The sequence below is a fragment of the Pyrgilauda ruficollis genome, unplaced genomic scaffold, assembly GCF_017590135.1.
Source record: "Pyrgilauda ruficollis isolate IOZ18807 unplaced genomic scaffold, ASM1759013v1 scaffold15, whole genome shotgun sequence".
Taxonomy (NCBI): domain Eukaryota; kingdom Metazoa; phylum Chordata; class Aves; order Passeriformes; family Passeridae; genus Pyrgilauda; species Pyrgilauda ruficollis.
Window position 1 is genome coordinate 958,007 of NW_024513654.1, and position 15,457 is coordinate 973,463.

At 43.9% G+C, this 15,457-nt stretch overlaps 1 protein-coding gene across 1 annotated transcript; it reads right to left on the bottom strand.

The window, feature by feature from the left end:
• Positions 1-775: 775 nt before the first annotated feature.
• On the bottom strand, positions 776-15,154 carry GLRX3 (glutaredoxin 3). Its single transcript, XM_041461115.1, has 11 exons — positions 14,965-15,154; positions 11,534-11,642; positions 9,042-9,116; positions 7,582-7,591; positions 7,345-7,538; positions 7,163-7,224; positions 5,769-5,826; positions 5,081-5,133; positions 3,329-3,368; positions 3,156-3,248; positions 776-1,007 (listed from the first exon to the last, which is right to left on the bottom strand). The coding sequence occupies exons 1-11, from the start codon at positions 15,030-15,032 to the stop codon at positions 957-959; spliced, it is 813 nt and encodes a 270-aa protein (XP_041317049.1). The 5' UTR covers positions 15,033-15,154; the 3' UTR covers positions 776-956.
• Positions 15,155-15,457: the final 303 nt, after the last annotated feature.

Genomic DNA, 15,457 nt, shown 5'->3' on the forward strand with positions numbered 1-15,457 from the left:
GCACACATTTGCAATTCACTTAAGAGGATTAATTAAGGCTTGTTTTCATGACAAGGATTTTTTTAAAGCAATTAAAATCGGGTTTAAAGTTATAACACATATTTGATAGCAATTACTAAAACTAATCCAGGAAAATTAAATATCCATCCCTGGGAATCCTCTAACACATGGAAGGACCTGCTTCCCTGCAGCCCCAGGCTGGGATAAGCTTAACACCAGATTTGGTTCAGGTTCTGAGACTTGGATCATATTTAGGATTTAGGGAAAAAAGCCCCAGAGTTGCTCCCCAGCAAGGAGATTCCTGCCAGGATTTGGGGACTTGCACCTCACCCAGACTGTGCTGGGACAAGGACTGAGCCCACATGAAATCCCTGGATGCAGCAGTGAGGGACCCCTGGAGCAGCCCAGGAAACCTCTGCACAGCCCTGAAGGATCCCTGAGGATTCACCAGCACTTCCAAAACCACTGGAACGCTCCCAAAACCCCACGTTTGTGACTGAGCACCCCAAATTAGCAATTAGTGCGCCCACTTAACGAGTTTGCAGAGGACAGAGCTGCAGCTCATTAAAACTCCCTAAAGCTGGGCTGGCTGAAGCCTCCCAAGGTGTTTTCCTTGTTCATTACACATGGAAACAATTAATGGGGGCAGCAAAAGATGATGCTCCATTAATATTCCCCTAATGAGAGCTGAGCCCAAAAAATGCAAGTTCCAATTTCACCTCAAATAATTCTGGGATGGACAAGGGTGCAAATAATGAAACCCCCACAGCACAAATCCCGGAGCACTGAATTTTAATTGACCTTTTTGTGCCCCCAGTGAAACCCCTTTTCAAACAGAGAATATTTGTATTTATTTCCTGTCTGCTTCCCCTGCTGATGCTCCTCAGGGCTCCAGGAGAATCTCTGACTGTTCCAGGCTGTTCCAGGGATTTCTCTTCCCACTGATGTCCTCCCCATCAGTTCTCCCCCTTCAGCACAGGCAGCAGCTCCCCAGTTTCCTTCAGCTCCTGGAAGAGAAAGGCAGCAGTGATGGATGGCAGCTCTGAGGTTCATCAAGGATTTAAACTCTGGTTTGGGTGGATTTAGTGAAAGAGATAAAAAATCACAGCTTGGAGGCTCTGCCTGGGGTCCCTGAACTCCTCCCAGGTGGAATCCCAGACATTCCAGGCTTTCCAACAGCCCAAAGGAGGAATGGCCACCCACGGATGGGTTTTGTTTTCCCACCCACAAACCCCCAGAAGAAGCTGAAATATCCTCGGGATTCTGAGCAGGAGGGGCCTGCCCTGCTCCTCCTGGGGACAGAAATTCACATTTCAGGGCTGGCAACTGCCCAAGAGCACCAGGACACGCTTGGGGAACAACGTGGAATCTTCTTCTCCCACACCTTGGAATCAACAGCTCCATTTCAGGAATTCCATACCATGCTGCACTAAAAAATGAAATTTAAACCGCTGACAACATTCACCCACCCATGCAGATCATGAGTTCAAACAGCCCAAGGATGCAAAGAGAGAAATTACATTGAAATACCAGAAAAAAAGGATTTTACAGCATCTCACAATGCCCAAGACTCCTCTTCCTGAGCACTGAAAAAGCCCCCACACTTCTTCAATTATCTAATTAATTTTATTGATTTAATCCCCACACTTGCTAAAGAAACAAATAAAATTAATCTATACACTAAGTTAACCTATATAAGTAAAACTAATCTATACAACTGAAGCAATCCCTACACTTGTTAAATAAACAGAATTAATGATATACTTTGGGTAAAATTAATCTATAGAAATAGGATTATCCATATAATTTAAGTCAAGTTAATCTAGATAAATAAAATTTATCTACAGAATTTGTGTAAAAATAGTATCTATAAATAAAATTATTATTTATATAATAATTTCATATAATAATTTCAATAATAAATTTATATAATAATTGAAGCAATCCCTACTCTTGTTAAATAAATAAAAATGTATATACCCTAAGTAAAATTAATCTATATAATTGAAGTTAATTTATATAAATAAAATAAAGCTACACAATTGAAGTAAAATGAATCTTTGGAAATAAAATTAATCCATATACATTAAGTAACATTAATCTATAGAAATAAAATTAATCTATGTAATTGAAGTAAAATTAATCCTTGGAAATAAAATTAATCTACGTAATTGAAGTAAAATTAATCCTTGGAAATAAAATTAAGCTATGTAATTGAAGCAATCCTCACACTTCTTAAAGAAATCAAACAAATCTCTATCATTTCAGTAGTCCCAGTAATTTTAGAATGAAATGGGATTTATGGACTGAGCACCCCCAGGAGTCCCAGAGTCTGAGGAATTGGCTCTGAACCATCCAGGAATGGGCTCGGGAGGATTTGGGAACTCTGGGGCTGCTCCAACAACTCCAAGAAAATCCCCTTATTGAAGTAAAATGAATCTTTGGAAATAAAATTAATCCATATACATTAAGTAACATTAATCTATAGAAATAAAATTAATCTATGTAATTGAAGTAAAATTAATCCTTGGAAATAAAATTAATCTATGTAATTGAAGTAAAATTAATCCTTGGAAATAAAATTAATCTATGTAATTGAAGTAAAATTAATCTATAGAAATAAAATTAATCTATGTAATTGAAGTAAAATTAATCCTTGGAAATAAAATTAATCTATGTAATTGAAGTAAAATTAATCCTTGGAAATAAAATTAAGCTATGTAATTGAAGCAATCCTCACACTTCTTAAAGAAATCAAACAAATCTCTATCATTTCAGTAGTCCCAGTAATTTTAGAATGAAATGGGATTTATGGACTGAGCACCCCCAGAGTCTGAGGAATTGGCTCTGAACCATCCAGGAATGGGCTCAGGAGGATTTGGGAACTCTGGGGCTGCTCCAACAACTCCAAGAAAATCCCTTTTTCCCAGAAAACAACATCAGGAGCAAAATTAAGGATGAGAAAAATGCCAAAAAAAAAGGGTTAAAAACGGGCTTTTTCCAGTCATTCACTGGAGACTCAAAGCTCCTTTCCCTGGGAAAGAACCCTGGGGTGGCTGCAGGGATTCTCTGGGGGACAGGCAGAAAAATTCCCTAGAAATGGAACTTTTAGCTGCAACAAAAGGAGTTTTTATTGGGAGGAAAGCAGCTCCTACCTTGACGATGTCCAGCCCCCCCACCAGCTCCCCCCTGACGTACAGCTGGGGGTACGTGGGCCAGTTGGAGAAGGATTTCAGCCCCTGGCGCACCTGGGGACACAGGGAATGGGCTGGGAACGCCGGCCCCGGGCAGCAGCAGGGCTCGGACCCCCAGGGCTGGGCTCCCTTACCTCCTCGTCCTCCAGGATGTCAAAGGTCTCGTAGTCCACGCTGGGCACAGGGAAAGAACGGGATGTTCGCGTTATTCCCGCTGGAAATGGGGAGGAACGCCCACAGGGCAACAGAGCCCTGCGGTGCTCCTAAAGGAGCGCCGCAAAATTCGGCTAAGGAATGCAAGATTCGGCTAAAGAATGTAAAATTCAGCTAAGGAATGCAAAATTCAGCTAAAAACATGTAAAATTTGGCTAAAAAAATGTAAAATTCGGCTAAAGAATGCAAGATTCAGCTAAAGAATGTAAAATTCGGCTAAGGAATGCAAAATTCAGCTAAAGAATGCAAAATTCTGCTAAAGAATGCAAAATTCTGCTAAGAATGTAAAATTTGGCTAAAAAAATGTAAAATTCAGCTAAAGAATGTAAAATTCAGCTAAAGAATGCAAAATTCAGCTTAAAAATGCAAAATTCAGCTAAAAAATTCAAAAATTAGCACCGGAATTTCCAGAATGTCAAGATATTTTAAAAACTTGTAAAATGTTGGAAAAAAATGCTCCAAGTTTTCAAAAAAATCCTCAAAATTATTAAAAACTCCTTAATGTTCTCAAAAAATCCTCAAAAAACTCCTCAATGTTCTCAAAAAAAACCCCAAAATTAAAAAAAAAAAACAAACCTCAAAGCTCTAAAGCCTCTAGATTTTTAAAAACCCATAAAATGTTGGGAATAAAACCTCAAAAAAACCCTCAAAATTATCAAAAATGTTCTCAAAAACCCCTCAAAATTAAAAAAAAAAACCCCAAAAGTCTCAAAAAAAGCCCACAAAGGTCTCAAAAAACCCTCAAAATTATCAAAATGTTCTCAAAAACCCCTCAAAATTAAAAAAAAAAACCCCAAAATAACTTAAAAAAACCCCTCAAAATTCTCACAAAAGAGACTCCAAAACTTCCAAAGAGCCCTCAAAAACTCCTCTAAATTCTAACAGAATCCCTCAAAATTATCAAAAATGTTCTCAAAAACCCCTCAAAATTAAAAAAAAAAACCCCAAAATAACTTAAAACTCTAAAACCTCTAGATTTTTTAAAAACTCATAAAATGCTGGAAAAAACCCTCAAAGTTCTGAAAAAATCCTCAAAATTATCAAAAAAACCCTCAGAATTCTCGAAAAAAAAACCCTCAAGTTCTAAAACCTCAAGAGTTTTTAAAAACTCTCAAAATACTCAAAAAAAAAAAAACCCAAGAGTCTCAAAAAAAGCCCACAAAGGTCTCAAAAAACCCCTCAGATGTCTCAAAAAACCCTCAAAATCTCAGAACATCCAGATTTTTAAAAAACTCTAAAAATTTTTAAAGCCCCTCAAAATTCTTACAAAAAGTCCTCACAATTCCCCATAAATCCCTTCAAAATTCTCACAGACTCTAAAATCTTGAAAAAATACTCAAAATCTTCAAAAAACCCTCAGAATTCTCACAAAAGAGACTCCAAAACTTCCAAAGAGCCCTCAAAAACTCCTCTAAATTCTAACAGAATCCCTCAAAATTCTCAAGACCCCCTCAAAATTCCCAAAAAAACCCCTTACAAGTCTTGAAAGAACCCTCAAAATTCTCAAAAAAACCTCATGAAAATTCTCAGCAAACCCTTCAACGGCTTGAAATCCTCTTGAAAAATAAACCCTTCCACTTGGGGAACAATTCCACTCACGTTTTCCAACACCTTTTCCATAAAATGCAGTTTTCACCCCAGAACTGCCCCCCAAACTCAGCCCCATTACCTACCCAGTGTTATTCATGATTTCTATGATTTGCTTGCTGAAGCCACATTTTGCCATCTAAAATATAAAATACAGATATGAAATGTCTCTGCTTTTGTTAACCCTTGCAATTCCAGCTGCACTGCAGCAATTCCCAGTTTTTTGCTGGATGAGCCTCTCCTTAATCCCTTTTCCATCCTTTATCTCCTGATTTTTATGGATTTATGGAATAAATCTGCTGCATTTTCAGGCATCACTGCCCTGGATTCACCACAATAAACTATAATAAACAAGGACAGCAACTTGTTATATTTATTATCATTATAATTAACTTCATTATAATTAATTTAACTATAATGAAATTAATTATAATTTGAATTCTAATGAATTAATAATTCATATCCACTGCAAACTCTTCACCCAGCAATTTTTAGATGTGAATAGGTATTACAGACATCTATTATATAAGATATCTAAGATATTAGATATATCTATTATAATACCTAAGCATTAGATATTTCTATTAATTTCTGTATTAATAAATATTAATAGAACTATCTAACAAATAATATTCAGCAATAATAAAAACCAGGGCTGTTCTATGGTTTACAGATGCACCAAATAAAAAGATAAATAACTTTTCCAGCTGCACTGATTGGAATCAAGGAAGAACAAGATAAAAATTCAGTATTTTCTGGAACACTCCACGTTACCTCTTTGTTTCCCTTCATGAAGAGCATCACAGGAGCTTTGTTTATCAAGGATTTAAGCCTAGAACAAGACACAAAATACCTTATTTTATGGTTATTTTATACCCCAATACCCCAGACAAAATGCAGAAGTGGGAATGAAAACTCCAGTGGATAAATCTCCAAGAATTCCACCCTGGGATGGGAATGCCACTCCCAGCAGGAACCCCTCTCCCGTGGAGCAGGCTGGTCAAAAATGTCACTCAAACTTCCCCAGAGGTGCTGCTGCTCCTTAAAAACACATCTCATGGACAATTTTAACCTAAAAAACCCAAAACTTGAAGGGAACCTTAAAACCCTTTGGGAGGCAGAGGACGTTTCCCAATCCCTTCCTTCCCTCAAAAGTTTGTGCCAAGCAAAAAAATTCTCGTGTAAATGGAGTTACTGCTTGTGCAATCTGCAAACTTTCATCAAGAATGGCCAAAAAATGTTTCATTTCTTAACAAACTCCTTAAAAAGCACAGAGAGGGGCTAAAAGGCTTTAAAAAATAAGTTTTTAAAGGCCACCAAATAAAAGTTTTTAAAGATGTGCCCATCTCATCTTAATCTCCAACTGAATCTCTGCTAAAAGCATTAATTAGGGTGTGTGGCCTCAGTGAAACAATTTCAAAGTAAAGTAACCCAAACCTTGGGACAAATTTGGAAGGAATGAATAAATCCCTAGAATTTACAACGGTGGGATTATTATTTAGCACCACTTTTACATGGGATTTATTCAATAATTTCTGTACTGCACTGAGCAGGGAGAAGAACCAGGCAGGGACTCCCTCCAGTGACACCAGAGCTGGGAAGTCTGTGCAAATAAAGGTGGAAAAAGCTTAAAAATATGATTCTCCCAGTTATTTTTAAAGACTAAATTGCTAAATAGAGACAAGAAGGAATATATATCTATATATCCACCTACAGATACAGATCTATAAATATATAAGTAGATAGATATAGATATATAAATACATAAGTAGATATACATAATGTATAAATAGAAATACAGAAATACAGACATTTATAAATATAGATATTTAGAAAGGCATATTTATAAATATATAGATACATATCAATATATAAATAGCTATAGATACATAAATGCATAAATAGATATATATAGATATATAAATAGATAGATATAGCTATATAAATATATAAACAGATACATTCTTGCAACAAGCAGAAATTAAACCACAAATGTAAGTAAAGATTCATGGACTTACATGTATAAACCCCAAAAGACACTGAAAAACTACCAGAATTCTGCAAGTAAATTGATTCTTGAGGCACTTCTGATAAAGTAGGAATTGTTAAAGGGTTTCCCCTGGATGAACACAGAAAAAAAACCTCAAAATTTGTTATAATTGCCCCACCTGTCCTCCAGCTTCTGGCCCTTTGGGCAGATCGTGTCCAGCTCTCCCGACGCCTCGAGCTCCTGTGGAAATTGGGGGAAAGAGGCAAAAAATGAGGTGGAAAAAGCAAGACACAGACACTTGTGTCAAGCCAAAGAGGAGACAAAAAAAAAAAAGTGGAGACAAAGAGGAGACAAAACCACCTTGACGATGTCCAGGCCCCCGATGAGCTCCCCGGCCACGTAGAGCTGCGGGTAGGTCGGCCAGTTGGAGAAGGCTTTGAGCCCCTGGCGAACCTCCTCGTCGGAGAAGATGTCGAAGCTGCTGAAGGCCACGCCGTGCTTCTGCAGGATCTCCACCATCTGCCTGCTGAAGCCTAGGATGGAACGCCGCGGATCTCAGCAGGGCCGCGCCAGCCTTCAGGGACGGGGTAAACACACCATACACTGCCTTCAGGAAAGGGGGACAAACACACCACACACAGCCTTCAGGGAAGGGGATAAACACAGCAAATACAGCCTTCAGGGAAGGGGGGGGTAAACACAGTAAATACAGCCTTCAGGAAAGGGGGAAATAGACACAGTAAAGACAGACTTCAGGAAAGGGGGAAAACACAGTAAATATAGCCTTCAGGGAAGGGGGGATACACACAGCACACAGCTTTCAGGAAAGGGGGATACACATAGCTTCAGGGAGAGGATACACACAGTAAATACAGCCTTCAGAGCAGGGGGGGGGGAAAACACAGCAAATATAGCCTTCAGGGAAGGGGGATACACACAGCTTCAGGAAAGGGGACACACACAGCCAATACGGCCTTCAGTGCAGGTGGGATAAACACAGCACACAGTGCAGGGTGGCTTAAACCACAGCAAAGCCAGCCTTCAGTCCAGACTGGGCTGAAACCACAGCCTTCAGTCCAGGCTGGACTAAAGCAAAGCACACACAGCCTTCAGTCCAGGCTGGGCCTAAAGCACAGCACACACAGCCAGCCAAGCCTGGCTTTGCAGGGAGGGGCTGTACTGCCAGGCTCGTGCCTTTCTGGCAGTAATGATGCCTGAGGGATTTTAGCCTTTCTGTTTTTCAGATCCTGTGCTGCACTAGTGCCTAACTCTGAACTCCACACAGTGTTAGCTATAGTCCTCACGTTTTGGTCAGACTAAACAATTCCTCCAGGCCTGAAACTCAAGGACACCCTACAGCCTCAGGCCCTGGAAAGTACAAACAGAAGTGAATTGGGGAGGAGCAAATGGGGTAAATAACTTCATCATCTGGAGCTGAACTGGAGGATTAACCCTGATATGTAAATAGACCAAACTCGTATCTGCCTGAAAAACCCGTGACCATGTCCATCTTGGCTGTAGCCCCTGGGAGGCTCTGACTGCTGAAGGCCTTAATAAATACCCACTTTATCCTCTTAACCTTGTCTAGCCCCTGTTCTAGGCAGCCAAGGCATCAGTAACAGCACCAAGTTTGCCTCCAGAAATACTTATTTAAGAAAATAGTATCCATTTTATCATCACAGGCAAATAGCACCCAAACAGAACTGTTATTTCTGTTATTATCATGATTTCTTAGGTTTTGTCCCCAACTACAAAGAAATGTTGCTGTAAATTTTTTGACCCAAGTACAAGTGAAATAAAAACTACGTATGAATCCAGAAGCACTTAAGGAAGCCCTGAACTATTCCATATAAAGTGAAAAAAACACTTCTATTTCCATTTTTAGGTTCCACTGGACAGACTTCAATCAGTTACAGATGTGTTTCCTCACTGAGAATGCTCCTAAGGTTCTGGTAGAGTATTACAAAAGTATAAGTATTAAGAGTCCATATGGATTCTATTTTCTCTTAAATCCACTTTTCTTAAATTCATTTCCTCTTAAATCCATTTCCTCTTACCTTAAAGAACAAGAACGTTGGAACAGAACTAATTCCATATTTTTCAGACACTTCAGGCACAGCCTCAGCTTCCAGCTAAAAACCAAACAAAACAAAAAAAACCCACTGGATTATTTTCATAATCTTCTTTAAAGTTTCACCGCAAGTGTCAATCCTGGAATGTTCTCCCTGGCATTTTATACATTTAAGCAGGATCTGCTGCTGAAGTCTGGGAGACATTTACATTTAAATGAGACTCTGTGGGCTGCCGTGGCACCGTGAACCTCCACGGTGTCAAAGCAGGTTCAGAGGTTTTTATTTTGTTGCACGTTTCCAAAGACGCCCGGAGGCTGTGAATAAAATTCTGGGTGCACTCCTGACCTAGTAAATTCTCAGTGCTGTGCAGCTCCTGCTATATTGGAACCCATAAATCACTGTCCCCAGTTCTGTCCCCACCACAGAGGTGCTGCTGTGCCCCTTTGGGGGGCTCTGCATCACCCCTGACATCCGCAGCCCCCTGCAAATGAGGAGGGGAAAGGAGCTGCTCCTTCAGCTGATGGTGCTAAACTTGATTTTTAACTCCTGCAAGGCTGCTGAGTGCCCAGCCAGGGATTACTGCTCCCACTTTCATCACAGAGGGATTTGCTATGAAAATTTATCTTCGCTGGCTCAGATTCTGAGCAGCTCCAGCTACACAGGCTCTTAATGAACCCACTAATCAGAGAGGCAAAGCAGGAGCAGCAAAAGCGAGCCCCAGCCTCCTCCTGCACATCATCACTCCAACAGGATCAACTGGAAAACTACAGCTAGAAAATGAAAGCTTACATCCAACTGAAACTGAACTGAAAGCCTATACATAATTGAAGGAGAATAGGTAACTCCAATTATTGATTCTTTTTCCAGGGGCAAATGATGACTTCCACATCTAACACTCATTTTCTTTCCCAGCAAAGCTTCCTGCTTGGATATTTATGTTGCACATAACACAGAAGAGAATCCATTTCATATTTCAGGAACCTGCTGTCATTGGCACAGCTTCCCAAAATGTTGTTTGTGAGTGTTTTGGGATGTGAACACATTCATGTCAACCAAACATGCGAGGAGGTAACAGGTGCTTGCCAATTCAAAGGCAGGCTGGATATTCTGCAATACAAAAATCCCACCAAGAACTGCCAAAATCAAATATATTCCTCTGGAGGAGGTCCTCCCTCCAAAATGTATCAGTAAAATTCACCCAAGAATTGTCATCAGCTTATTTTCTCTAAGCAAGAACAGCAGTAATATTAACATTACTGGGAAGAGGGAAGTTGGGGGAAGGATGTGCCACTATCAGGGTTTCACAGCCCTGGATAACTTTGGAACCTCATTATTAAAAAATAAATTACAGCTGAATAATAAAGGTCATAAATAAATTATATAGGAATAATGAAAAGGCAACTGAGAGATTCCAGACTTTCTTGGGCTGAGTAAAAGCTACTAAACTCTAGATAAATTTAAGCATCTTGAATTTGCAGTATGTTGAAAATTAGTCTTTTGAAGCTCTAAGTCATAAAATACCATTAAAATAATTCTGTCCTGTTTTACAAATACCAGCTGAGAGGAATCATTTAAAAAAGCCCACACACACATCCTAAAGGCTGTAAAAATCACATTAAAATACTCACACACAGCTGGCTGCTCCACTGCTCCCTGCCCTCATCATCCCACAAGTGTCTCATTAACCAGAGAAATTTGATTTAAAACCAACAGCACGTGGATGAAGTGAATTCCTTCTTCCTTCCCCTGGCTCCCAGTGGGATGTGCAGAGGGTCTCACAAAGCAGAGTGACAACCTTGCAGGGCCTGAATTCACCTTCCTGAAGGGTCATTTTAGTGCCACAGGAGCCCCCTGGGAATCCTGAGATAACATCCCCACGGCTGGACACCCTGGGACAGTGGGAGGTGTCCCTCCCATGGCAGGGGTGGCACTGGGTGGGCTTTGAGCTTCCTTCCCACCCAAGGCATTCCAGGATTCCCTGAGCCATCCCTGATGGCAGCAGCACCTCTGGGATAACACTGGATGGGTTTTGAGATCCCTTCCCACCCAAATCATTTCAGGATTCCCTGTCTGAGCCATCCCTGACAGCAGCAGCACCTCTGGGATAACACTGGGTGGGCTTTGAGATCCCTTCCCACCCAAGGCATTCCAGGATTCCCTGTCTGTCATCCCTGACAGCAGCAGCACCTCTGGGATAACACTGGGTGGGCTTTGAGATCCCTTCCCACCCAAGGCATTCCAGGATTCCTTGTCTGACCCCACCCCTGATGGCAGCAGCACCTCTGGGATAACACTGGGTGGGTTTTGAGCTTCCTTCCCACCCAAGGCATTCCAGGATTCCCTGAGCCATCCCTGACGGCAGCAGCACCTCCAGGATACCAGAAGTGAGAGAGGCATTGCATGTGAGGCCATGCAGGCACCCCAGAGGAAGCTCCCTGCCGTGGGACATTTCCTTCCCCCAGGGCTCCCCGGCTCACCTGCACGAAGGTGACCTGGCTGTGCTCGCGGGCCAGCGCTGCCATCACCTCGTTCATCTGCGCGCACTGCGGAGCCCACGGCGCCCAGAAGTGCACCACCACCAGGGACCTGGGGACAGACAGCACTCCTGGGGACAGCTGCCAACAAACACCAGCGTCATGGAACCCCTGAGCCTGGGAAACACCATCCAGGGGCCTGACCCCACCTTGTCCCCAGAGCCCTGAGTGCCAGCTCCAGCAATTCCTTGGACACTCCAGGGATGGGCACTCCATAAAAACCCTTAAATCCCCATCACCTGCCTGTGATGCCTTGTGCAGGCTGACCCAGAGCAGAGGCAGGGCAGAGTTCCAGAATAAAGCAGGGATTGATTCCAAGGATCTCCTCCATGGATGCACCTCGGGCAGCACAAGAGCCCAGCCAGGGCTGCACCCAGGATGAACCCAAATGGTCCCAAAATGCACGAGCGCTCACGGGGTCTCTCCCTGGGATCAGCTCTGCTCCATGTGCACATTGCAGTTCAGTGTCCAATTCCAGCTCAGCCCCTGCACTCCCATCCTGCTTGTTTTTCTCTCTCCAGCCCACGGGGTTTGTGCTCCTGGGCTGAGATTTGGATCATTTGTCCTTGGTGCCCAGCTGGAGCAGGAATTGTTTTGTCTCCCTGCTCTGTGCAGAGCTCACCATCCCCTGATGTGAACCCAGACCCACACACTGAAGCAGCACAGAATGTGAAAATAGAAAAACTAAACCTGAGGCATCACCTGAGATTAAAAAAACCTTTAAAGCATACCAGGAGTTTTCCTTTCCAGGGAACATTCCGAGCCCAGCAGCAGTGCTGAGGCCATGCAGTACAAAACCTGTCACACTGCAATGTTATTTTTCTGCTTTCATTTGCTCCAACTTCTTATTCCAGGTTTGCTGGGATGTTTGGGATTGGTTCTACACAACATTTAAAGGTGTGAGCAGAAATCCCATCACACTGGGCACCAGCTTCCATGGGCTTACACATCTGGGATGACAGCAGTGACAAGATATTGGAATTTTCAGTTCCATTCTCCATCTTTGCAAGGTCAAACCACCAGAGAATGGGAATAAGGAATTAAATACACAATGTACTGATATTAATTTACTTAGAAAAATAGAGAAATCAAGACATCCATCCCACAGCAGGTACTTCGTGTTTTTTATCCCTAAATAATGGAAATTCATTGTAAATTGTAGCAGCTGCATGGGCAGCACAAGATCCCTGCTGGAGCAGCTCCTGTGACCTGATCACACACCCTGGATGCTTTCACACACTTGATTTTCCAGTGAAACTCTAGAAAAACAACAGAACAACTTTTCTGTTTTCCTCCAAGTCCTCAGTTTCAGTCTGTGCCCACAGCAGGACACACCTGGCCACAGGGATGGGCCTCAAATCATCACAGGATTATTTCAGCCTCATCCCACCAGAGCCTGCTCCTTCCTTACCAACACCCAGCTGCAATATATTCATTTTTATCTTCAGGAAGAACATATTTTAAATTCATCTGCACTAGGGGTTTTGGAGTTGTTTTGGTTTTTTGTTTTTTTTTTTTAATTCATTCACAGAACAATTCAGATTTTGCAAGTGAACTGCTCCCTGAGCACTTTGATTTGACCTTAAAAAAAACCAGAGTACTTGAAAACACTAAGAGAGATAAAAAATAAAGACTTAGCAAAATGAAGCAATTAAGTAACTCTAAACAAAGTGTTCCCTGCATTCAACCAAGATTAAAAAAAATGCTCCACTATTAAACAGGGCAAGGATAAAAAGGTTATGACAAATCCCCAATTTCCTCTTTAAATATCAAAATTTACAAAATTCTACAACACAAACTTACTGACAACTCAATGCAAGAAATGTTAATTTTCTGAAACAAGAAATCCTATGACATTAACGTGTAATTATAAACGCTGTTTTCAAAGGAAGCAGAGGAAGAGTTATGAGGATTATCAGCTCATTGTGGGTCCAAGAACATGGAGAAAATAATCAATTCTTTTAGAGAGAAAACCAAATGATGTTCTGTGACAAGCAATGAGAAAATCACTGGTGGGTTTTTTTAAATAACCTTCAAATATTGTGTTTGTTCCTGAAGCACCTCTGGGCACAAGAGTTTGTTCTGCAGTGTCCCTGCAAAACAATCCAGCTGAAGGACAATTCCAGGAGGGGAAGTGGAATTTTGGAAGAAATTCTGTTCCTTTTTCCCAGAACCACAATTTAACAGCATTTCCTTTGGCTGTCTCTCAGAACTGATGCTGGTATTCCACCACACTTTTAATCACTGTAAATCTGTAATTACAGAGGAGCTTACTGCAGCTCCTCCCAGATTTAAACACGCACATGGAATACTGGAATAAAACCACTGGGATTGCTCAGGACAGGCTGGGAGCACCCTGGGACAGGGCATGGTGTCCCTGGAAGGGCTGCAAGGTCCCAGAGCAGGCTGGGGTTGTAGGAAAAGCACAGCCCTGTCATTAATCACAGAGCACAAAACCAGATTAACGAGAACCTGGGCAGGAGAGGAATAATTCAGAGCCACTTCTGTGTCAGTGACCACCCAAACGCTGCTGTTCCCTCACTGCTGTTCCCACTGCAATTTCACTGCTGTTCCCACTGCAGTGTCACTGCTGTTCCCACTGAAATGTCCTGGTGGTTTTGGTGACATCCCAGCTCGCAGGGCAGCTCAGGTTTATGGGATTTTCCAGCCGATTCGCCGGATTTGGCCCCAAATTCCCTGCGGCAGGAGCTGCTACAGGGCGGCACCTCCGAGCGCTGAGCCAGGGGAACGCGGGGCTGCCAAAGGCCGAGCCAAAGCCGAGCTTAAACCCGGCCTAAGCTGAGTCGAGCCTAAGCCCGACCAAAGCCGAGCTTAAACCCGGCCTAAGCTGAGTCGAGCCTAAGCCCGACCAAAGCCGAGCTTAGACCCGGCCTAAGCCGAGCCTAAGCCCGAGCCAAAGCCGAGCTTAGACCCGGCCTAAGCCGAGCCTAAGCCCGAGCCAAAGCCGAGCTTAGACCCGGCCTAAGCCCGACCAAAGCCCGGCCTTTGCGCAGTTTGGGGCTCGGCTTGCCTCCACGTTGGGGTTTTTTCTCTTCCCCTGGCAGGTTTCACGGAGCGCTGCGGCAGCACCGGCCCCTCCCGAGCTGGGCCCTGCGGGGACCGGGAGCGGACAGCGGGATGGCACCGAGGGACGGGACCCAAAGAGGGGACACCGGGAGGGCACCGAGGCTCGGGACCCAAAGAGAGGACACCGGGATGGGGAACGCGGGCTGGCACCCACCGAGGTGACACCGCTAAGGCACCAACGGATGGCACCGAGGGACGGCAGGCGGAGCTGGCCCCCACGGAGGGGACTGAGGGACGGGACCCCGGTAAGGGACAGAGGAGCGGGACCTCCCCCGCTGTCCCCTCACCTGTCCGGGCGCTGCAGCAGCTTCTGGAACTGCTCCACGGAGCCCGCGGCCGCCACCGCGCCCGCCATGGCCGGGCCGAGCCAGGGACACGTGGGGGGTCGCCCGGCGGTCACGTGGCGGCACCCGCGGGGTCACGTGCGTCCGCCCTGCTCACGCGCTTCCTCCTGCCTCACGTGGCCTGCCCGTGTCACGCGTCCCACCCGCGTCACGTGCCCTCCCCGCCTCGCGCGTCGCCCCAGCGTCACGTGTCCTCCCCGCGTCACGTGTGCCCCGTGTCACGTGTGTCCCGTGATGGCCGTGCCGTTCCAAAGGCCAGAACCCGGACCCGGAGCCAGACCCAGACCCGGAGCCGGAGCCGGAGCCGGAGCCGGACCAGGACCAGGACCAGGACCAGGACCAGTCCCAGTCCCACAGCCCGGCCCGCTCCCGTCACACGCGGCCCGGCCCGGCCCGGCCCGGCGCGGCGCCCCGCCGTGCGCGGTGTGTGGGGTTG